The sequence below is a fragment of the Antechinus flavipes genome, chromosome 4, assembly GCF_016432865.1.
Source record: "Antechinus flavipes isolate AdamAnt ecotype Samford, QLD, Australia chromosome 4, AdamAnt_v2, whole genome shotgun sequence".
Classification (NCBI taxonomy): Eukaryota; Metazoa; Chordata; class Mammalia; order Dasyuromorphia; family Dasyuridae; genus Antechinus; species Antechinus flavipes.
In genome coordinates this window covers 323,535,634-323,558,903 of record NC_067401.1, presented here as the reverse complement: position 1 = coordinate 323,558,903, position 23,270 = coordinate 323,535,634, and the positions used below count along the sequence as shown (strand labels likewise).

General features: G+C 34.6%; 1 protein-coding gene across 2 annotated transcripts in view; it reads left to right on the top strand.

The window, feature by feature from the left end:
- The window catches only part of NHSL1 (NHS like 1), a 250,760-nt gene that overhangs the window by 223,382 nt on the left and 4,108 nt on the right, over nucleotides 1-23,270 (top strand). For both annotated transcript variants that reach the window (XM_051997842.1, XM_051997843.1), the window contains exons 4-7: nucleotides 3,615-3,807; nucleotides 9,127-9,258; nucleotides 15,561-18,923; nucleotides 19,448-19,580. In XM_051997842.1, coding sequence (XP_051853802.1) covers nucleotides 3,615-3,807; nucleotides 9,127-9,258; nucleotides 15,561-18,923; nucleotides 19,448-19,580 — 3,821 coding nt within the window. The remainder of the gene's footprint in view (nucleotides 1-3,614; nucleotides 3,808-9,126; nucleotides 9,259-15,560; nucleotides 18,924-19,447; nucleotides 19,581-23,270) is intronic.

Sequence of the window (23,270 nt, the reverse complement as noted above, 5' to 3'; positions counted from 1 at the left end):
ATATATACACACATAGACATATACTGTGAATACATATATTTGGGCTATATAGTGTTAGGGTATTGATAGGTGTAGAAATGTTTTGCAAAATCAGACAAATGGATGTCCTTAATCTCTAAAAACAAAAGAAAGAAGAAAACAAAAAGACTGGGCATCTCTGATACATATTTATGCTTCAGTTCCCATCTGCCTTTCTAGTCATCATTAGCAACTAGTTTGATTAGAATGGTATCAAATTTGAATCATCTTAATTGCAATGGCAGGCAAATGTTAAAGGGACAAATGTAATTATATATTAGTGAGACTTATTTTTTTTAATAATTTTTTATTGATAGAACGCATGCCAGGGTAATTTTTTACAGCATTATCCCTTGCATTCATTTCTGTTCCGATTTTTCCCCTCCCTCCCTCCACCCCTTTCCCCCAGATGGCAAGAGTCCTTTACATGTTGAATGGGTTGCAGTATATCCTAGATACAATATATGTGTGCAGAACCAAACAGTTTTCTTGTTGCACAGGGAGAATTGAATTCAGAAGGTATAAATAACCCGGGAGGAAAAACATAAATGCAAGCAGTTTATATTCATTTCCAGTGTTCTTTCTCTGAGTGTAGCTGCTTCTGTCCATCTTTGATCAATTAAGGCTCTCTTTATCAAAGAGGTCCACTTCCATCAGAATACATCCTCAAACAGTATCATTGTTGAGGTATATAATGATCTCCTGGTTCTGCTCATTTCACTCAGCATCAGTTCATGTAAGTCTCGCCAGTCCTCTCTGTATTCAACCTGCTGGTCATTCCTTACAGAACAATAATATTCCATAACGTTCATATACCACAATTTACTCAACCATTCTCCAATTGATGGACATCCTTTCATTTTCCAGCTTTTAGCCACTACAAACAGGGCTGCCACAAACATTTTGGCACATACAGGTCCCTTTCCTTTCTTTAGTATCTCTTTGGGGTATAAGCCCAGTAGAAACACTGCTGGATCAAAGGGTATGCACAGCTTGATAACTTTTTGAGCATAGTTCCAAATTGCTCTCCAGAATGTCTGCCACCAACAATGTATCAGTGTCCCTGTTTTCCCACATCCCCTCTAACATTCCCCATTATCTTTCTCTGTCATTCTAGCCAATCTGACAGGTGTGTAGTGGTATCTCAGAGTTGTCTTAATTTGCATTTCTCTGATTAATAATGATTTGGAGCATATTTTCATATGTCTATAAATAGTTTCAATTTCTTCGTCTGAGAATTGTCTGTTCATATCCTTTGACCATTTATCAATTGGAGAATGGTTTGATTTCTTATAGATTAGGGGCAGTTCTCTATATATTTTGGAAATGAGGCCTTTATCAGAACCTTTGATTGTAAAAATGTTTTCCCAGTTTATTGTTTCCCTTCTAATCTTGTTTGCATTTGTTTTGTTTGTACAAAAACTTTTCAATTTGATATAATCAAAATTTTCTATGTTGTGGTCAATAGTGATCTCTAGTTCTTCTTTGGTCATAAATTCCTCCCTCTTCCACAGGTCTGACAGGTAAACTATCCTATGCTCTTCCAATTTATTTATAATCTCATTCTTTATGCCTAGGTCATGAACCCATTTTGACCTTATCTTGGTGTACGGTGTTAAGTGTGGGTCAGTGCCTAGTTTCTGCCATACTGATTAGAAAAATTAGAGACTTATTTTTAAATTGATGTTCTTATTATTTAGACCTATTTCATATCATTAAAAAAATCACCTTCCACTTTATTGTAGAAACTAGAATGCCTTTAAAAATAGGTTATAGCAGGGATAACTTGAGCCAGCTTTACTGGAATATGCTAAAGGTATTTAACATTATTATCCACTAAATCTGTACACATGTATGCAAACACATATGCATATATACCTATGTATCAGTTCTATTTTTTCAGGAATTTTTTTTCTGTTATAATGACAGTAAATTAAGTTATGTTGTGATATACTTATGTTACATCATTTAATGCTCTCAATAGTTTTTTGAGATAGGATGAGCGTTCTTAACACCATTTTGCAGATGAGTATACTTAGGCTCTCTTAACATTAAGTGATCTGCTTAGAACCTCAGGAAGAGCAGGTGGCAGAAGGGAAATGAAGACATAGATCTTCTGACTTGTTATCCAATGTTCTTTCCACTACACTACTGTCTTTTTATTTTGATTTCAATGCTGTTTTTCAAATTTTATTGAGCTGAGTTGTCTTAATATAGTAGAATACTGAACTAGCAACCATAAATCATGGTCAGTCATTTCCTCCACTGATTATATGACTTTAATCAAATTACCTTTTTTTTTTAATCTTGTTTAATAATCTGCAAAACACATCCCTACCCAACTCATCTTAGAGGATTGTTACAAGAATCAAATGAGAAAATAAGGAAACAGAATTAGCTATGTAAGCTTTAAAGCATTTTTTGAATGTCAGGGCTTATTTTTAATATTGTTGTTTGGGTAAGTAAAGTAATTTAAATGGTAAGATAACGTTAATAGTTGACAATCACCAATACTATTTTTAGTAATAATAATAATATCATAACAGTTTTTCTATATCTTTTGTTTGTTGTTTCTTCACAAAATATTACAATGAAATTAGAAATTGTTCCAGGCAGACTTTTAAAAGAGAATGTAGTTAGAATATATTCTTTACAGGAGTTCCTATTCAGGTACTGTGTTTTTTCCTACAAAAACAAAAAGTAGCTTGATATTCCTATAGTCTTTTCTTGTCATTGAGTAAAATTAAGCTGTGGCTTTATTTAAGTTCATCACTACTTGATTGCCAAAAGAAACTCTCACTTTTTCAAGTTGCTATAGGAAGAAGAACATAAAAGGTTATTTTGTTAGTATGTGAATATTTATCAAAGCTGATACAGCAAGCAATGGTTCCCATGGAGCTCTGATAAGGTTGCAAGTAAAGTTTATTAAAGCTTAATGTACTTTAACAATTTCATTCTGATGTTTCTACATGCTTATTTCTGTTTTGAGAAGAACAGGAATGGTTAATCTGCAATAGTATTTTTTTATAAGAAATAGACTTAAAAATTGTGATATGGACAGATTTTTTTTTCGGGGGGGGGGGCTAGATTCAATACTTATTTATTAAAATGGAAAATATAACTCCTAAGCAATAGTGTTTCTTCAATTTGTCTCTGTAGACTCATGGCAGAATAGCATAGAATCTCAGAATTGTAAAGAATTTCAGGGGACCACCTAGTTAAACTTGAATCTGAATAAGAATTTTTATAACATACCTGTCAAATGGCCAAAATGCTTTAAATCTTTGCTAAAAGACTTCCCAGTGAGGAAGAATCCATTGTTTTCCCAGCTAGCCTCTCTAGGCCTTGGTTTCTTTATCTGTAAAATGAAGAGCTTGTGTGCTAAGGTAATTTCTAGCTCTAAATCTGTGATCTTACAAATCTCTGACTTTATGCTTAATTCTTTTGAAATTACATCTCAGATTAGGTCTAGTTTTCTGGCTTTCAAATTTTATTTTCTGAATCTAGATTGTGTCACCAAGAGCATTACTTAAATAAAAGTTTTAAAGTTTTATTTCTCAGCTATTTACATGCTATGTATCCTCTTTTTCTCTCAGTGTTCCATCTCTTCCTCAGAGGAAGAAAAACTTATTGCTACGAAGAGAGCCAGAACTCCAACTTCAAATGACTTATCTGATATTAACACCCAAACAAACTGGACCAAGTCACTTCCGCTGCCAACACCAGAGGAGAAGATGCGACAGCAAGCGCAAACAGTCCAGACAGATGTGGTTCCTATTAATGTAACTGGTATGCTTTTATAGTTCAGTCAAGTTTGGTGTACTTCTGGGGAACATATGCAAATATAGGCTAGAGCCTTTTAAAATTGTTTTTTCTCACATAATTTTATCACTTTTACATTTAATTATAGAGTATAAATAAGACTTTTATCTATAAGCTAGCATTCAATTCCATGAAGAAAATGCTTGTTTAAAAATTAAAATTATTTTCTTGTCTTATTAAAGAACTAATTAATGGTATAATTTGATGTTTCAGCCATTCAACTTGAGAAAGGTTTTTTCATAGACATAGCCTGTTATCTTTTAATATTTCAGTTGTGAAAGAATTTCCCTTAGATTCATAGGTTATTATTTTAGATAAAAAAAAATAACTTACTTAGAGATCTATAGCCAAATCTGTATCTTACAATTAAAGAAACTGAGACATGGAGAAGTAATACGGACTTGCCCAGGATCACATAGTTAGTAGGAATGGAAGTCCAGAGTCTAGATCTTCTAATTTTTGCTATTCAGTGCTCTTCCCAATGTGACTTGCAGTTTTTTTAAGTGTAGTCTTTAATAGTAGAGATTTGCTGCTCATCTTAAAATTTTTTAAATGGGAGAAACATCACTTATGTCAGGAAGAAATATCTACAGAAGCTAATAAGGCCTAAAAACACCGAGAAAAGTACAGTATTTACTCTAATGATGGTTATTGTAATTAACAACTATTTACATTCACATACTCTTGCATTTTAAGAATAATGGAGTGCTTTTCTTTTAACACTGCAAAGTAGACAGGATAGGTATTATTTATTTCCATTTTACAGATGAGGAAATTAAAGACCAGAAAGATTAAATGACTTGTCCACAGTCAGTTTGTGTCAGTGTTAGAATCTGAACCAAGACCTCATCTTGGTTTTTTATTTTGATTACTATTTTTACCCAGCAAAAACAAAAGCACTAAACCTTGATTCAAATTCTGACACTGACAGAAATTTTTAACTTTAAAAATAATAGATACATATGAGTGTATAGACATACACATAGATGTGTCATATGTACCTGTGTATACACACATATGTATATCCTTTATTTTTAAAGTTAAAATTTTTAGAGTGTGGTAATTGTCAAGTTTAATATCCATATTCTTTTTCAGTATTAAGAGTCAACTCTCAATTATCTGTCATAATTAGGATAGAAATAGAAAGATAAACAGTCCAGAAAAGGTTCTTGTATGCAAATTATTTTCTTTCTTTGTGAGATTTTTTTTTCTTAATTTAATAGGAGTGAGCAAAGAATGGGCATGGCAAAAGGCTTCTACAATCAGTAGACTAGATAATCTACCCCTGAATAACATGAAATTCATTTTAGATTAAATGTAGGCATAATAGATCATCTATAGTCATTATAGATTAAAATATCTAAACTATGTCCCATGGTGTAGAGCCTGGACCAAAATACAGTGGTAAGCAGGGATGAATTTTCCATAAAATTAAAAACAATTTCCCCAGCACCAGTCCCGTGCTTCAATGAGTGAGGCTGCCACTGCTCACTGCCAACAGAGGCATCTGCGCAGTGACACTGGTGACTGTGGAAATGACTAATAGCAATGTGTTTTTTGTTTTTTTCTTGCTGGTTGGTGAAGGATTGGTTTTTTGTTTTTGTTTTTGTTTTTTACTTAGTAGAAATGGTAATATTATATTTAATACTCCCTATTTGAATTCTTGAAAATCCTAACAAAACACTGGTTATTTAAAACTCCATATGGTCTTCATTCCACATATGTTTATTTCATTTTAGATTTGCACATCATATTGCATGCATGGCATTTTAATCTGTTCTATTCATAACTATTAACATTGATGCTTCTATATCTTGTAGCTATCATATAACTATCTTTTTATAAATATAAGTAGCTATCTTGCAGCATAATGTGTCTTTTTTTTTAATTTGGAAATTAATTCTCATAATTCTAGCCACAATAAAATCAATATGTAATCATGCAATTCAGATCCAGGGAAAATATAAAATTACAAGCTGATATGAATGTTGCTATACAGTACAAGATTTTATTAGGAGTCTAAGTTATCATGGGAATTGCAAATGGCATAGATAAAATATCTTTTAGAACAAAGGATTATTTATTGTGTGATTTAAACTTAGTGATATAAATGCCAGAGAAGAAGCTCAGTATGTTTTTTAAAGACTGAGTTCTCTTTGGCAATTAAAATGTTAACCAATCATAAAAGATAGCTAGCTATAGGTATATTAAATATAAATAAAGTATTAAAGTTGAAAAGATCATATGAATACTCTACTTTTTAAAGGATATAAAATATTTCAAAAATAGTATAGTTATCCAAATTGACTCATTATATGATTTTCTGATTTTTGTTATATCACTAAAATTGAATGGAAAAAATTGTTTTCATTCTATTCTATTTCACTAAAGGTTTCTGTATACTTTAGATATTCTAATTATCTATAAGGACTTTTATTATCTTAATTATTTTAATTTGCATCAACCTAAGAAGCAGTTTTTTTCTTTCCAAATAGTTTTTGTAGAAGTTATAAAAAAAAAAAAATTAAATCATGAAAGGACTTGGGAACCAACCAATGAAGCTTCTTGTAGGGCATTACTTTATGCTCTCATTTACCTGAGTGGACTAGTCACTCTGTAGTCTGTTTAATGGGACAAAATCATCTAAATTTATCACTTCAAATCTGGAGTAAAGCTTTTAGGCAAAGAGACGTGGGGCATTAATATAGCAAGCTAGATACCTAGGATTAAAAATTGATTGAATCCCTTGGGTCTTGAACCAGATGGGACTCAATATATTCTAGAATAAAATATTGGGTATATGTATATATGTATGTGTATGTGTGTGTATGCTTCTCTATGAATGATTTTTTTATGGAAAGTATTGCACTCATGATGGGCAGGCTTGTAGCTTGTCTAGTTAGAAGGAAAATATATGGTGATAATGGATAATTAAGTTTAGAAACAAACAAAATGACCTAAAAATAGTATTAAATAAAAGCAAAAGGTAAAATTTTACAGAATGTTGAATTTTGAGCTGTTTCTGGATAAGAAATACACATTGCTTCATTAACACTGCCCTTTTTTGGGCCAAGATCTAATATGAACCCTTAGCTTTCACATTCTCAGATGGGGGATAGAGCAAAGAAAATTAACTGAAGTCAAAAATGTAAAAGAAGATGACCCTATTATTATATTGTTTCTGCTTCTAATAATTTCCTTTAAGCTTTTGGGTTTGTCTTTACTTTGTCTCTTAATGGAGTGATGAAAATTACATGTCCACTGTATCCCAAAGGCTTTTGTGCAATTTTATGCTACAGTAGCCTAAAAAGCTTTAATAGTTTAAGTAAATTAAATAAATTTAATTTAATTAATTAATTTATTAACTAATAAGTTAAAAGTACATGAAGACTTTTGGGACAACGCATGTGCGCATGTGCGCACATACACACACAGATAGCAGCAATAACTTAATTTCCTTGATTTAAAAACTCCCAAATAGCAGCTCTCTCTTTCAATGCATGTTGGTTTTCTGCTACCTGTAGTTTTAGAGAAATACTTAGAACACTTAAAGGTAAAATGACTTGGCCAGGATCACATAGCGCTGCTATGTTGGAAGTAGAACTAAAATTCAGATCTTCGCAATCAAAGTCTGGTTCTCCATCTATTCTATTCTACTATCTCTCAATGTATTACATTCAAATACTAGCTACCATATGTGTATACTTTAACTATACAGAAGTGGATCAACAAACCATGATTTATTTCTCTCCCAGCCTTTCTTTGTTATTTTTACAGAATAGTGACTCCTTTAGGCAAAGTTAAGTTATGGTATATTCCAATATAACAGCCTTTTCTTCCTGCACATCTTTTCTTTCTCCACTAGTAACCAATTTAGTGACAAAAAATATTAGAAAAAATGATCTTTAATAGCTACACTGCACATTAAGCAGCCAGTCTGCTTTTCTTTTGAGTTTCATTTTGTTCCCCATTTTTATGAGATCATTTGCACTTTACATTTCTGTTGGACCTCTTTTACAGATTTTATATATGTGACACAATAATACCTGGAGTCAAGATGATGTAAATTCAAATCCAGTCTTAGATAATTGCTAGCTGTGTGACCCTGGGCAAGTAGTCACTTAACCTCTGTCTCAGGTTCCCCAAACTGTAAATGGGAAAAAATAATAGCATCTCCCTCCCAGGGTTGTTGTAAAGAGCAAATGATGTAGTATTTATACAGTGCTTACCATAGTGCCTGACACACAGTAAGTACGATATAAATATTAACTATTGTTATTATTATTTTAAAAAAATACTTGTTTTGAGTGTTTTGAACTCTTTCACAATTTCCCTGCTTTATACTGATGATAGTAGATGTATATAACCAGTATTTATATTTAGGACTCAGTTTTCTGAAGAAAATAATTTCATAAGAAGAAAAATTGTTCTGAAAAAAAGAAAACCTGCCTTTTTTTAAAAAATGGGAATGTGGTTTTTGGTAGCTCAAAAATGTATAAAACAGTAATACTACTTTGCCCCTTTTAAATTGACTTTGTGGCATATATAGCAATTACACAAACTTAAACCCTAAAAGTCACATGAGTTTACCATCAGCATTTCGAGTTTGAATGTGATATGAGGCTATTATCAGTTTTTTCAGCTCTAACTTTTACAGCAGTGTTACTGGGTTTCATTGGGGAAAATCCCTTTATCATTACAAGGGTTTTTATTGTTTCCAATGGACGTTTTTGTATATCATTAAAAATGACATATTTACACCAGTTATCAATTGGAACGTTCATTTGCCAATTTAGGACATGCTTCCCATGTGTGAGGCAGAATGCTAGTCATGGTGGGAGGATGTAAACTTCTCTGTTTTCATGGAGATTACAATTTTGGAAGATTATAAGAGAAGAAGTTATAGACTATTGGAACCATATAAGATGATTAAATAACAATTCAATGACAAGGGATCACTTTCTAGATAATATGGTAATTCTCTTCTAACTTCAAATATGATAGACATTTTGCTGTTGCCTTGCCTTGTGTTTGGAAAATGGTTGGGAATTCCTTTATGGTTTTGCTGAAGCACATGATTATTGAAAGTGAGGAAGCTAGCTTCCATGTGATAGTGTGCTTTGTTTCTCTTTTTTTTCCCCTTAAGCCAACATTCTTATCATATGACTTAGCTAACATCATTATTAATGCCTTTTTCATTTCTTCAACAAACTACTGGAAGAAATTGCATGGTGTCAGTGTGCTTCATATTAACTTTGCTTTGCTTGTTCCACTACTCTACATTAGGGGAGAATTTCGACCGCCAAGCCAGCCTTCGGCGGTCTCTAATTTACACAGACAATGTTGTAAGACGGCCGAAGAAAGTCAAAAGGAGAAAGACTATTACAGGAATCCCAGACAACATACAAAAGGAGCTAGGTATGGCTCATCAGAACTGTATTTCATTGCTCTTCATCTTCACTGCCTGTTTTTACTAAACTAATCCCATTTACTCATGCTCATAAAACCAATACAGTCTGATGGCCTGTTATGATTTAGTGGGCTGGGGTTCTTCCTATATGTGGTACTTTCTTGCAAACTTAATCCACGAATACTGGCTAGCTTGATGAATTTGAATGAGGTGGTAGACAGAAGAGAGTATTTCTAAAGTCTAAACTTGGAATGCAGAATAAACAAGCTTGTAAATATGTGTGTATACATAGTGCAGATGCTTTAAAGATTTGTAAAACACTTTTCTCATGGCAACTCTATGAAGTATATCAGTACCTCAATATTTCTGGGATTTTGAATATTCTGACAGGTATAATTATTATTCAGGATTTAAGCTTTCATTTAATTTAAAATTCAAATCTTCTGATGAGAAAGGACTGTAATTGGAAAATTGAGTTACGGTGTTTGAAATTTTTGTCTCCAATAAGACATATTCAAAATTTAATTTAAAAATAGTTTAGGGAACAATGGTGATATTTTACATACTAATTATCTCGATGGACTAATTTGCCAGCAGGAGCATCCATGTATCAACATTTAATAACTTGTTTTTAGGATAGTTACATTTTTACTTTTTACTACCATTATCTTCTTTACCCTAAACTAAAACTGAAACTTTGTGGGAGGTTTTGACCTCTTTTTTTCATCTCTACATTTTCCCAAAATGTTTAGTTATTACTTTTTTTTTTCCTTCATGGTTAGACCAATTCTTATCTTATTTTTTGTAATGCCTTCTGGGAAAGTGATTTATTTAGGACTCTAGGAATATTAAGATATTTCTATTTTTCCTCATTTTTTACTCTTTTCCCTGTGGATATCTTTTCTATAAGCTTCATACTTAGGAAATAGTTTCCTTTTCTTTTAAGGGAAATGTAAATTCATAAAAATTACTCACTCATTAGAATTATTCAAATTCAAAGAATTACTGATTAGTTCCTGAAGTATACAAGCTCTATACAAAACTGTGAAAAGAGTAATATTCATCTTTAACTTCTCTGTTTTCTTCCTATCATACCTCCTTCTTTAGTGTACTACAGTCTATTTAATTGTTTTCTACTTTTTCCCCTCAGGGACCTTATTCTGCTTAGGGCAGATATTGTAACACCCTTGCCAGGCTTGCCCACTTGTAATCTTTCCCATGAAAATTTTATCTGCTTACTCTTTAAGGAACTCACTTTCTACAAGGCATTAGATAATCTGACAAATTAATCTGGATGCAAATGATTAAACCCATTGTGTTGTTACTTTCAGAGAAGTATTTAATTTTTATCAGATGATTTCTGGAGAAGACTATATAAATAACCTGCTATCCCAAATCTAACATATTGCGTATTGCCTCCACTTAATAAATTTTAGCCCTGCCTTGCAGATAGTCATAAGAGCACTCATGGGTTCCCCCTGCAAACCACCACTACCACCATCATCACCACTCTGTCACATTTATAATATTTATTGAATCATATTGGGGGGGGGCAGCTAGATGGTGCAGTGGATAGAGCACTACCCCTCAAGTCAGGAGGACCTTATTTCAAATAATGGCTTGAGACATTTAACACTTCCTAGCTGTGTGACCCTGGGCAAGTCACTTAACCCTAATTGTCTCCAAAAATAAAAATTGATAACACTTAAAAGAATATTCTTAGGAAGGGAAGAAAATCAAAAGAAAATACTTAGAAAGATAATAAAAAAGCAACCATTTAATCCTTGAAGATCACATCACATGCAGATGAGTCAGTAACAGGGCATGGTGATTCTATGGTAGTGATGGTGGTAGTGCTGTTCTGGCTATTGTTGGTTTTTTAATTTTAATTACTGCATTTTATGAATTCAGAGAGTAACAAATAATCTGTTATGGGACTAATGCTTCAACCTTTTCTAGCTTGGTTTAGGACCTGCCAGAGCTTGTGTCCTTGCCTTTAAGTTCTCAATAAATATGTTTAAGCTCTGATAAAACATTAGAGTAGGACTCAATAAATCATGAAAAATCCAAGTACTTTGGCAAATGAATGAGAAGAATTTCTTGGATAGGTTGGGTTTTCAGTTATCATCACATCATACTATATAGAGAGCTGCCTACTCATACTCCTAATGCTAAATCATAGGATCCTAGATCAAAACCTGGAGCTTCAGAGGTCATACAGTAGAAACCCCTCATTTTGTAGTTGAAGAAACTGAAGCTCATTGTCTAAATAACTTGCTTCTAAGGACACCCAGGAAATAAATCAGAAGTTAGGAGTCCAGCCCAGGTCTTTGGACTGAAAATCTAGTGTTCTTCTTAATTGAGACTAAGTAGCTTGTGTATTGTCACACACATGTACATACATGCATGCATAGGTATATGTGTGTGTGTGTGTGTGTGTGTGTGTGTGTGTGTGTGTATTTGTAGTGCAGAGCCTAGAAACAGAAATATGAGTTCATCAGTAATATCTGAATACATAACATTGAACCAAGTAATATTATAAACTATTGCTCAGTTCTTTGTTTTGTTCTATGGAGCCACTGTGTTGGAATGATATTGTTGGTTCACAGTGCATCCCACATTCCAGTAATTATTTTGTGCCCTTATAAAGAACAAATGGCGTCTAAGTGCCCAGACTCTCCATAGGATTGAATGGTATGTACCAAGTTTAATGTATTAAGAGTAATGGATGAAAATTACAAAGTAGCAAATTTAGGGTTGCTATAAAGGACACAAAACTTTTGTAATAATTAGAATGGGCTGTCTCAGCAAGTAGCATGTTTCCCTTTCCTGGCTAGATGTCTTCAAGCACAAGCTGGATAGCCACTTATTGGGTAAATTACAGAGGAGATTCTTGTCATGTATGCCTTGGATTAGATAGCATTTAACGTTCCATCCACAATTCAGAGATTCTTTGAACAGCTGCTGGGAGGAGTGGGGATTGTCATGCTCAAGAATATTGAACTTTACAGTCGAAATGTAGCTGAAGAAATATTATCACAGCCAGAGGTCAACTAAGATTAAAATCTTATTCATTTTTCATAGAAGAGACATCTGCTCTATATAGTTTCTATCCTGGGATAAATAAGCTAACTAGAGAGTTTGGCAGTAGGAGTTTAGTAATATATATCTATAGTTTTCTTTTTCTAGCAGATCAAAATTTAGGAATGCCTGAGATAATCAAAAGGTTTCCCATTCCTTGGATTTGACTATTTTTCTTTAATGGTTTATACTGTAGACACCTAAATGCCACATTTTGTGGCTTTTCATTATCAAAAATATTTTTGTTCATATTTCCCTTGAATAATCAAGAATAATTTCTAGATGTGGCACAGAAAGTGTTTGGTAAATAGCTTAGGGAAATAAAGATTATTTAAGACAGTCAATAAGGGAAAAAATATTTTATTTTGGTGCTTCCAAACCAATAATCTGAATGATGTGCCTTCTAAAAATACCTCTTCAAATGCTGACAGATTTGAGTTTTTTGAATCTGGGTCAAAACCTTAATTTCTCATATGATGGAATAGGAAGTGTAATATATACACATATACATCTATATGTATTTGAGTATGTATACAATAGGTTGTAAATCATGTAAATAAACTTTTGAAGATACATCATACTTTTAAAAAAAATCTTGACTATTTTACCCCACAAATCAACCTAGAATAGCTACTGATGATGTCATGTTATCTGTGAATCAAAAAACCTATTTTTCTAAAAGATTAAATAAGAAAGGAGGGAAAGATGTCTTATTTACATTTTAGCATCTTTAAAACCATATTAAATTTCAGATAAATCTTGCTTATTACAATCAAGATTTTATCTCTTTAATGTGGTATCAGCTATTTTCCAAGTGTTAGGTGATTAAGGGATTAAAAATAAAATACAATTTTCTTTTTCAATATTAAAAGAAGAGTTTGGTATAGAGGAGAAAAACCTGGCCTCAAAGCTAGAAAGATCTGGATTCCAGTCCTACTTTTGGCACCTGCTGAACTTGTGATCCTGGAAAATCACTCAACCCCTGGGTGCTCTTTGTCAGCAGTGTCAAATTCAAATAGAAACAGGGCACTAAAGAATACCCTATTTTTTTTGATACTCAGATGAATATAATATAGTTATGGAATAACAAAATAATCCAGGCACCATCATATCACAAGTGTGGCTTTGGTTATATAAAATTTTAATTGATTTTACTACCATTTTGAAAAACTAAACAATGTAGGATATCTTTTTTTTTCCCCTTTGTAAATAGTTACTATCCTATTTCTAAATGCCTTTAAAGGCAAATGTCTGTACAATTTATTGTTGATGATTCAAAGATATCTAAAATGCTGGCAGAAAACATCTATCCCAAATGTTAATTTTTTGTGGAAATGGAGTACTATATTAGGATGACTAATTAAACCTGTATAGTTTTTAATGCATTATTACCATGATTTTCCTATGATTCCTTTACCTTTTATTTCTTTTTCCCAACAATGAATTCCATTTTTCTTCCATTTCAACATATTTAAGTCAAGATTTCTTAATTTTTTTCCACTTATGTTTCTTTTTTGTCTGAGAAATTTTTATAGGACCTCACAACATAAAATAAATAAATACACACACACACACACACACACACTTTTTTGTGTGTGTGTGTATGTATATATATACAATTATATCTTTTTAAAAGGCATATAAAATAGGTATACAAATAAAAACATTTACTGATAATTAGTTATAATTTTATGATCCCCCACATTCAGTTACATGACTATATAGAGGTGACAATCCACAATTTAAAAAGATTTGGGATATATGAATGTTCTTTTTCTTCTGGATAGGACTAAAGAAAAACTTTTCACAGTATCTTAGTAGAAGAAAAGAAGTAAAACACATTCCATTGGTACTGTGGGAAGCAGTTTTTTTTCCATGTAACACCTAGTATGCTGTCAATACAAACTTCCTGTTGATATATTGATGTAACCTTTCTATGGCTGAGAATATTTTTAGAATTTTGAACCCAAGATGGAGACACCCCAATGACAGCGGTAAATGGAGCAAAGGTGACAACAGAAGAGAATTTGTAGCTATTCTAAATCAGAGATGAAATATAGATGAGTGATTAAGTCATAGATAATACTATGTCATTTGAACTGGCGTCATACAAGAGAGTGATTATTGTTAGTACCAATTTTATCAGTCTTTCTACGACAGTAATACAAGATGGAAAGTGATATTTATTTCTTATTGTGATGAGTTTTTTCCCTTATTTATTTTATCTTAGTGATTGCTATGTATTATTTCACTTCTTCATTTCATTTTGGCAGAGTTCCTGGCTCCCTGAATTTTTTTAAGCTGCTAGTCTTTCTTGGGAAACTGGAAAGCTTTACATTTAGCTCTACTTATTCTTACTCCTTCATCACACTCTCTATATTTCCTTTCTTGTTTTTAGTTGTAGAATACATTTATGTTCTCTTTGATGGTATATGTATAGTTCCAAGAAATGATGACAATTTGGAAAATTCTTCATTGGATTAGAACTTTGCTTGGCAAGATTTCATCTATTCCTATTCCTTATGCCCCACCAGAAGTCACTGCTTTCTGTCCATAGCACAACAGATTGCTATTGAAATTTTGAATGTCACCAACAGATGATTATGGTTTAAGATGGGAAGAAAATGTTTAAAACACAGATGGGTCTGTAAATCACATTTTTCTTCCTCAGGAATGTCGTCTTATATATAATATCAATGATATTAACACTATTCATGCCAATATGCTTCACAAATGGCACTTAAATAATCAATTATGGCTCAACCACTTCTGGAAATGAGGGTCACAAACCAGAAGCAACCCTATCTATAACTAGGAGAGCAAACTAATTCTCCTTATCCTGGAGGTTTAGAAATACATGTAAGGTTTTTTCATTTAGGTTTTTTAAATCATCTGTGGGATATTTACTATCTTTGTAGAATTTAAAGGGCTTTGGTTTCTGAGATTTGTACATAGTGCTTAATCTATCATTAGAGAATTTGAAAATAAAGAAAAATAAGATAAATTGCATGACTAGAGCTTTTTTTCTTTCAGTGATTGCCAACAGATATTTGAAGTGCTTTAAATGTCAATGGAAAGAGGGAAAAAAATCAAAGACAGGAGGATATTTGGTTAAATTGCCCCAAAATCTGGGCAAATGGCTTTTATACTGTATGTATATTAAGGAAAAGGTGATAAACAATTGTAATTTTGTTTTCAAGTAATAATTGCTTTTCTGCTCTCTTTCCAGCTACTGCCACTAGCCAGAATGACTTCCGTGGTCACTCTATGTATGTCCCAGACCACTATTCCACCTTAGGAAGGCTTGACAACTATCGGTCTGTCATTCAGCGTTCTGAAACCAGGGATTCCAGTTGTCAGACTGATGAAGTGAAAGTTGTGCCTCCTTCAATGAGAAGAATAAGGGCCCAAAAAGGTCAAGGTATTGCTGCCCAGATGAGCCAATTCTCCATCTCATCAGGGAACATGTCGGTGATGAGTGATTCTGCAGGAGTTGTGTTTCCTTCACGCCTCTACAGTGATGGAGGTTTCCATAGTCTTCCTCGCCCTGGAACAAGGGTATCCCATCATCCACTAGAATCACCACAAGATCTTGTTAACCCTGCAGAAGACTTGGCTAGTATTCTTTCTTACCAGATGGATAAATTGCAAGTTGATGAGAACCTTGAGCAAATGAGATGTATCTCAAGGCCTGGGACATTATCACGGCCCAAATCTGAAGAGTTGAGGCATTATGAAAGTGAAAAAATAAGCCCAGCTTGTGTTGTTTCTCCTCATGCAACTTACTCTACCAGCCTCATAGCAAATGCCACAATTTCTTCATCATCAGAGGTTATTGCTATTCACACAGTCCAGAATACTGGACAGTTGGACAGCAAAATCACCAGCTCGTTATCTTATGCAAAGACAATGAAGTCCAGAGACAATCTTGCCACCACCAGTGCCATAAAAGATGATCATCAGTCTTCCAGTGGTAACTGGAGTGAGAGTAGCTCTACCCGACATTCACAGACCAGCAATGTGGTCATGATGGCATCCCTCTGTGGCTCAGATGTCTCTCTGAACACTCCAGGAAACAAGGAGAATGGGTCCCGAAATGTTGCCTATAACTGCAGAAGCAATCTGAATTTTCTAAGCCATTCCCAGGATAGTGATGGCAAGAGTGAGTCTAGTTATTCAGGTGATAGAGCACATGGTAGCACAGAGGCCTGGGAATACAAAACCTTAGGTAATGAGAGGGCATCCCCACACAAGCCACTTTGTATTACTCCTGGCTACTCTACTCCCGCTAGTAACATGAGCAGCAGTAGTTTAGACCAGACCTCAGTCAAAGAGGACTCAAATGCAGTTCACTCCGACCATGATGGCTTCTACACTTCCATGCATATGGACTCTGAACTCAAATCAGGAAAACCGTGCAATAGCAGTGATGGCTTTGGGAACCCCAGGCACAGTGTGATTAATGTTTTTGATGGGAAAGCCCAGAAAAACCAAGGTGACCAGACACAATACTGTAATAAATCTCTGCCACGAAACATTTCCTTAAAGAAAGCGAAGAAACCTCCCCTTCCACCTTTTAGAACAGATTCTCTTCGAAGGTCCCCTAAGAAAAAATCCCAGCCCAATGGGCAGGTGCTCAATGAGACTCTGATTGCTACCCTCCAGCATTCCTTGCAATTAAATCTGCAGCGTAAAGATAGCAGTTCCCCTTCCCAGAGCCCCTGTAGTGATTACGAGGATCCATGGCTCCTCCGTTCCCGTAGCCAGAGCACAGTCAGCACAAGCAGCAGTATGGTGTCTGCCACAGCCCCAAATGTGTACTCTCTCTGTACAGTCACACCATCCCAGAGCGACACAAGCAGTGTCAAGTCAGAGTATGGTGATCCTTGGGGTTATTATATTGACTACACTGGCATACAGGAAGATCAGGGGAAATCTGGAGGAACATGTCCACCTAGTGCTGTGGCCCCTTTGTGTGATTTTTCCACCAGCCACCTCCAGGATGGGTCCAGAGCGCCCATTCACCAGGGGTCTAGTGGACTGGCCAAACCAAAGAACACTTCCCCAGAGAAGTGTCACAGGGTTACTTCCCCATCTAGTGGTTATTCTAGTCAGTCGAATACCCCTACAGCGCTTACCCCAGTGCCTGTGTTTTTAAAATCCATCTCACCAGGAAACGGAAAATCAAAGTTGAAGCCCAAAGTGCCTGAAAGAAAATCCTCTCTGATCTCTTCAGTATCTATCTCTTCATCTTCAACTTCCCTTTCTTCTAATACTTCAACTGAAGGTAGTGTGAATATGAAGAAGTTGGATTCAGCCATTCCTCCTCTTTCTCCAGCACCTCCACATACTCTTGATCATTCCCCTCTTCCTCCTCCTCCTCCTTTGGCAGATGTTTTGGAGCCATCCACCGTGCAGCACTCCCCCATTTTCCCTCCTCCACCACCAGAAATTCTTGCTTCTTCTTTCCTTCCAACTGATACGTGCTTTCCTCTTCCCCCCACATCCTTCAGTACGCCAGATTCAGATGCTTTCTTGCCACCACCTCCTTCATCTCTTTTTCCCTCATCAGTTCCTCCACCTGCTCCACCTCTTGACCCCAAGTTGATGAAAGAATCTTGGCCTTCTTTTAAAAAGTGTAGCCAGCAGGATTCTTCTTGTGCTGTATTAAAACAGCCTCTCAACCAGGAAGAAACCACTAAACCACCAATGCCCCTAATAACCACTAAAGCATTACAGATGGTACGGTTGAGGCCGGTAAAAAAGCCCCCAGGAACATTAGGAGTGCAGCCAGGCAAACCAGCTTCTGAAACAGAATCTCAGGAAAATAATTCTGTGGTTCCCCAGGGTCCGTTAAAACCACCTTCTGCCTTGAAACACAAAGAGAGCCTCAATGGAGTGGACAGCAGCAAAGCCCAGGATGTCCCTGTTAAAAATACGCTTTCATCTCCTGCAAAGGGCTTGTGTTTGGGTCATCATAGCAGGGCAGCTGAGCTTTCCTCCCTTCAAAGGCATGGAGATGCAGTGCATCCTGTACCATGCTCTGAAGTATCCTTTTCAGGAACAAATGCTGAGGAAGGGGTGCACACTTCTGGGCAGGATGAGGAATCTCCCAACCTCAGGACTGCCTTGCACCAGGAGCATCCCAGCTCTCCAAAAAAGACACATGGCTCCTCACCCAGCAGGAAACCACCTCCTATTTCAAAGAAACCCAAACTGTTCCTTGTCGTGCCACCTCCGCACGTAGATTTCACAGCAGAGAAAACAACCAAAGTGAATGAAAGTGTCAGCAGCTCAGCCAGGGGAGAGGTGGTTGATGTGAATGGCAGAGAGGCAAAAGCGGGGTTTGCAATAGGACCTGGTTCTGCCGAGGCAGACTTGGAAAGCTTGGTGCCAGAGGGAGGAGCTGCAGGATCCACCTTCCTTGCAGAAGTGCAAGCGGATGTCTATATGGTACAGCCTGATGCATCACCAGCTCAAGGAGCTTCCAAGCAGGAGGAGCCAAGCACTTCAGATGAAGGCAGCAAGACAGAGAGCAGGGAAGACACTGGTGGTAACTTGGGCAATCCCCCTTCTCTAGAGGATGGAAATAGTAAGTCTTGTTCTTTGTCCTTTTCTTTGCTAATGTGTAGTTAAACTCAATCGAGTTTGAGACTTTTAGACCTAGGACCAAGGGTAGTATAAGATTGTATTGAAATATGCACTAAAATGTTGCCTAGAGTTCCTACAATCTCTTGTAGAGGCTTCTAATTTTTTTTTAATTTGATTAAAAACAACCTCAGTCAAAGCAATTAAGTAGGGAATAGCTGGCTGCGTAAAGCATTTTTGTGCTGGTAGCTAAGTGATAATTATAAGAATTTTTTTAAAAATTTAAATGAGGCATTGGAGTTTTGTATCATTCAACAGAAAAGAGCATGGGAATTATTAATGTCTGTCATACCCCCTCAGTTGGCCCGCCTAACCATTTTCCCTCTGTTAGTGAAAATCATGCTATAAATCACAGGGCCTATATCCATTGGCTTTTGCATTTTTTGAGTAGCAATAATTTACTAGATTAATAGATTGAAATTCTAAATCATTCCTATGTTAAATATGTGCATTCTTTATCTTCTGCAGTTGAGGTATGTGAGGCTGAGATGGTATGTACTTCCCCTGGAGCATGCAGTAGCCTTAAGGAAGATGGGGGTGATGAGGTAACAACTCCAAGTAGACCCAGGACCACAGAAGATCTTTTTGCAGCTATCCACAGGTACATAAAAATTGATTTCTTTTAAGTACTTATGATAACTTCCACTTTAGCCTCTCTAAATGTTTCAATCTATATTAGAAAAAATTAAAATCCAAGAATCTTGCTTAGATTTCTGACTAATATCTCCCTATTACTGGTAATCAAGATAATACAATTATGTTATATTTCTTGTGATCCAAAAAACAAAGTTTCTCTTGGTAATCTAAATTATCTTTAAATTCTATGTTGTAAAATTGTTTTTTGAGGTTCTCTCAGTATATTTTGTGATTCTTTGCCTAACTAACTTCACTGTTGGTTTTGTCTGTGTCTCTATTTCCATTTCCTTCTTTCCCTCCAACTCCTTTACTCTCTGCTGCTTTTATGGTGCAGTTTGGGACAGAGATTCAACACATGCCTCCTGGCAAGCATGACATACACTGGCAAGTAACAACAATTGTCAGTCATATGACAAAATATATGACAAGAGCTGGATTATAAATTTTCATAATCCGGTCAAGGATGAGATGTGGAATGAATGTCTTGACATTCTGTGGTTTGAATGAAATTAGTATTTTGCTATATTATTTACTTCCTGTCTTTAGGTTAGAATTTTTTATTTTTAGTTTTGTGCCAAATTGATTTTTTTTTTTCAGGTAAATTTCAGGTATCAAAAAAAAAGCTATCTTTAAACAGAAAGAAAGACAGAATAATATGTTAAATTTGTATTTTGAGATGTACTGCTAGTGCCATCTACTGGACTCAGAGTTTGTTTTTTTTTTCATAATTTGGCATACTTTAATGAGTGCTTCAATTTTTGCATCTTTTGCCTGTACTTTTTGAAGTAAATATATTAGACTTGAAATTGTACTCAATATATCATTTTTTCTTGCTTCCTGATGACCCTGTATATCATAATATTTTAGTAACTCCACATCAATTTCCTTATTGTGCCTTAGAACAAGGAACTTCTATTAAATACATGTATTCAGTTTTCTGTGTTGTAAATTGACATTATATGAATTGTCTTTTGCTGAAAAGACTATTGCATGGGAGAAAAGGTACTGTTCTGCCTAATCCAAGACATTATATAACATAAACACATCCCATTTTGGAGCACACCAAAATAATATTCTTATACATTAAAACTAATGAGTAAAAATGTTTTTAAAAATCATGAGAAGAGATTGCAACCCAAACTCAGATCTTCTCAATTGCAAAGTAATGCTTTTTCACCCATAGATCCAGCCATTAGCAACAAATTTCAGTAGGTATTAAAATTATCTTCTAACATTTCCTCTTCTCTTTAGTTACCAAATTCCAACCTTGGTTAAGAAGAAGCATGCTCTGGATCTAAAACTAATGGCGCTAATAACCAGCCCACAAGTCAGCAAAATACATTGAATCCAGAGTTAAAAAGGCTGCAATTTTACTGCTTAATTTGGATTTTTTCTGACCTTTAAAGTAATTTTAATTGTGCACTTTTCCTAAGAAGATGACATAAGTCTCTGGCATGTTTTGCTGTTGTGGACCAAGTTAAAATTCCAGCTCTATCTCTTGCTATCAATATGATCTCAGACAAATAACTTCATCACCCTGGATCTCAGTTTGCTTATCTCTGAAGTGAGAAAGTTGAACTAGATGCTTTACAAAATCTGTTCTAGTTCTAAATCTGTATTCTTCTCATTTGTTTTCTTGGCTTTAAGTAAGCACCAAAATAAAATGTTTCTCTTCCTAATGATTCATTCGCATATGAAGATGTGAAAACAAGATTAAGCATTTGTTACATTGTATAAATGTTATAGATACCTAAATAAAAGACCAAATATATCCTTAGTATAATTAGTGATTAAAAAATAATAAATATGTGTATTGTCAGCTTCAAGAGTAGCATAGTCATGCTGTAATTTATCAGCAGGAACAATTAGAATTCATCTAAATGATATGAATATAATAGTTGATATTTTAAAAACAGAATCCAAATTTTATATTGGAAGGAAGAAAGGAAAGGGGGAAATAAGGAAAGTAGAAAAAGAAGGAAGAAAGGAAGGAGGAGGAAAAAGAAAGAGAAGGAAAGATTGATTCTCTGAGTACACAGATTTCAAAGAAGAATTTCATAATGCCTATCAACCAAGTTTAGATTTAAAGCCAGATGGAAAATAGAGCACCCAAGGAAGTGTGAAGTTCTTCACAATTATTGAAGCATATAATTTCTAAGCCAATATTAGCTATCTAAGTAGATTTTAAAAGCCATTTTGGTTTTTGAAAACCACATATACAGTATTAATCTTTTTGTTGAGTTTGAATGGTTAGGCATTGGCTATTCCACTAATGCATTATGTTTTTAGTCTTTAAAAAATGATGCAATCTTATTGTCTAGGCAGTAAGCAATCTCTGCTGTTATAAGTAAATTATTATATTAGGAAATCCTGATTCCTTTTAGCACACATTTATGTAAGGCTTTACAATTTATAAAATACTTTCTTCAGAACTATGAGAAGTCACTTTTGTATACATTATATCCATTTTATAGTTAAAGAAACAGAATTAACAGAAGTTGTTAATTCATGTTGGTCAAGACTCAAATCCAAATCTTTGATCTCAATTTCAGTGTGTTTCCAACTATTCCATTAATCTGAATGAATGATTTAAAAACAAAACCTAAAAGTAGTAGGATCTAGCTGTGCTTTATTTTAGAGCATTATGTAATCTGAGCAGAGAATTCAGTCTTGCTGATTATTAATTGATTGAACAATTTTAAGGAATATGAAACCATCATTCCTGCTAACAATGAAATGTTGTAACTAGAGAAACCCTATTGAAATTATTTGTGTTTTTAAAACTGTTTGAACAAAAAAAATTGAAATATTATATTTCTTAAAACAGTTTTCTGCAAGAAAAATAGCAAAATATTATTTGAAATACATATATTTATTGGGCATATAAATAACATTTATCAAATAACAGATTAGGTTTTGCTGGATACTTGTTTGAAACATGTTAGGTACATTGGACAGGAGAGAAAAAGCCTCTAGAAAGTGAGATCCATGATTTTCCAGCAAATTTATTTTGCATATCCACTTAACATTGTTTTATAGAAAAGACAATGCCACTTTGAGGAAACAGTGAGGAAGGAATGTGTCATTAGGTAGTATAGTCATTAAATTCATGGGAGGATGTTGCCCTATAATCTTAATGATCTCCAACAAGGGTTCTTAAAATTGATCTGTGTGTCATTAGCACAGTCTAATAAAGCCTTAGGCTTTTTCTTAGAATAATGTGCAGAAGGTAAAATCCATAGAATTGCAAAAAAAAGTAATCATAATTGAAATATAGTTACAAAATATTTATTAAAAACAAATTCAGGGCAGCTAGGTCATGCCTTGAATGGAGTCAGGATGACCCGAGTTTAAATCCAAACCGGACACTTGACATTTATTAGCTATATGACCCTCAGCAAGTCACTTAACCCTGATTGCCTTGCTCCCTTCTTCCCTCCCAAAATCATGTATTCTAGGCTAATTGTCCTAAATAAGACACTAATCTGGGATATGGGGTTGGTCTTAAGCTTGGTTCAGGGTCCAGGAATGGTTTTTGGACCACCTTGTAGATTCCTTGTAGACTATTAATGAACTCTGGACCAAGCTTAACGCTAATTCTCCCATATCAATGCCTTGTTCAGTACAATTAAGTGAACTTTAGTGTCAGGTTCTG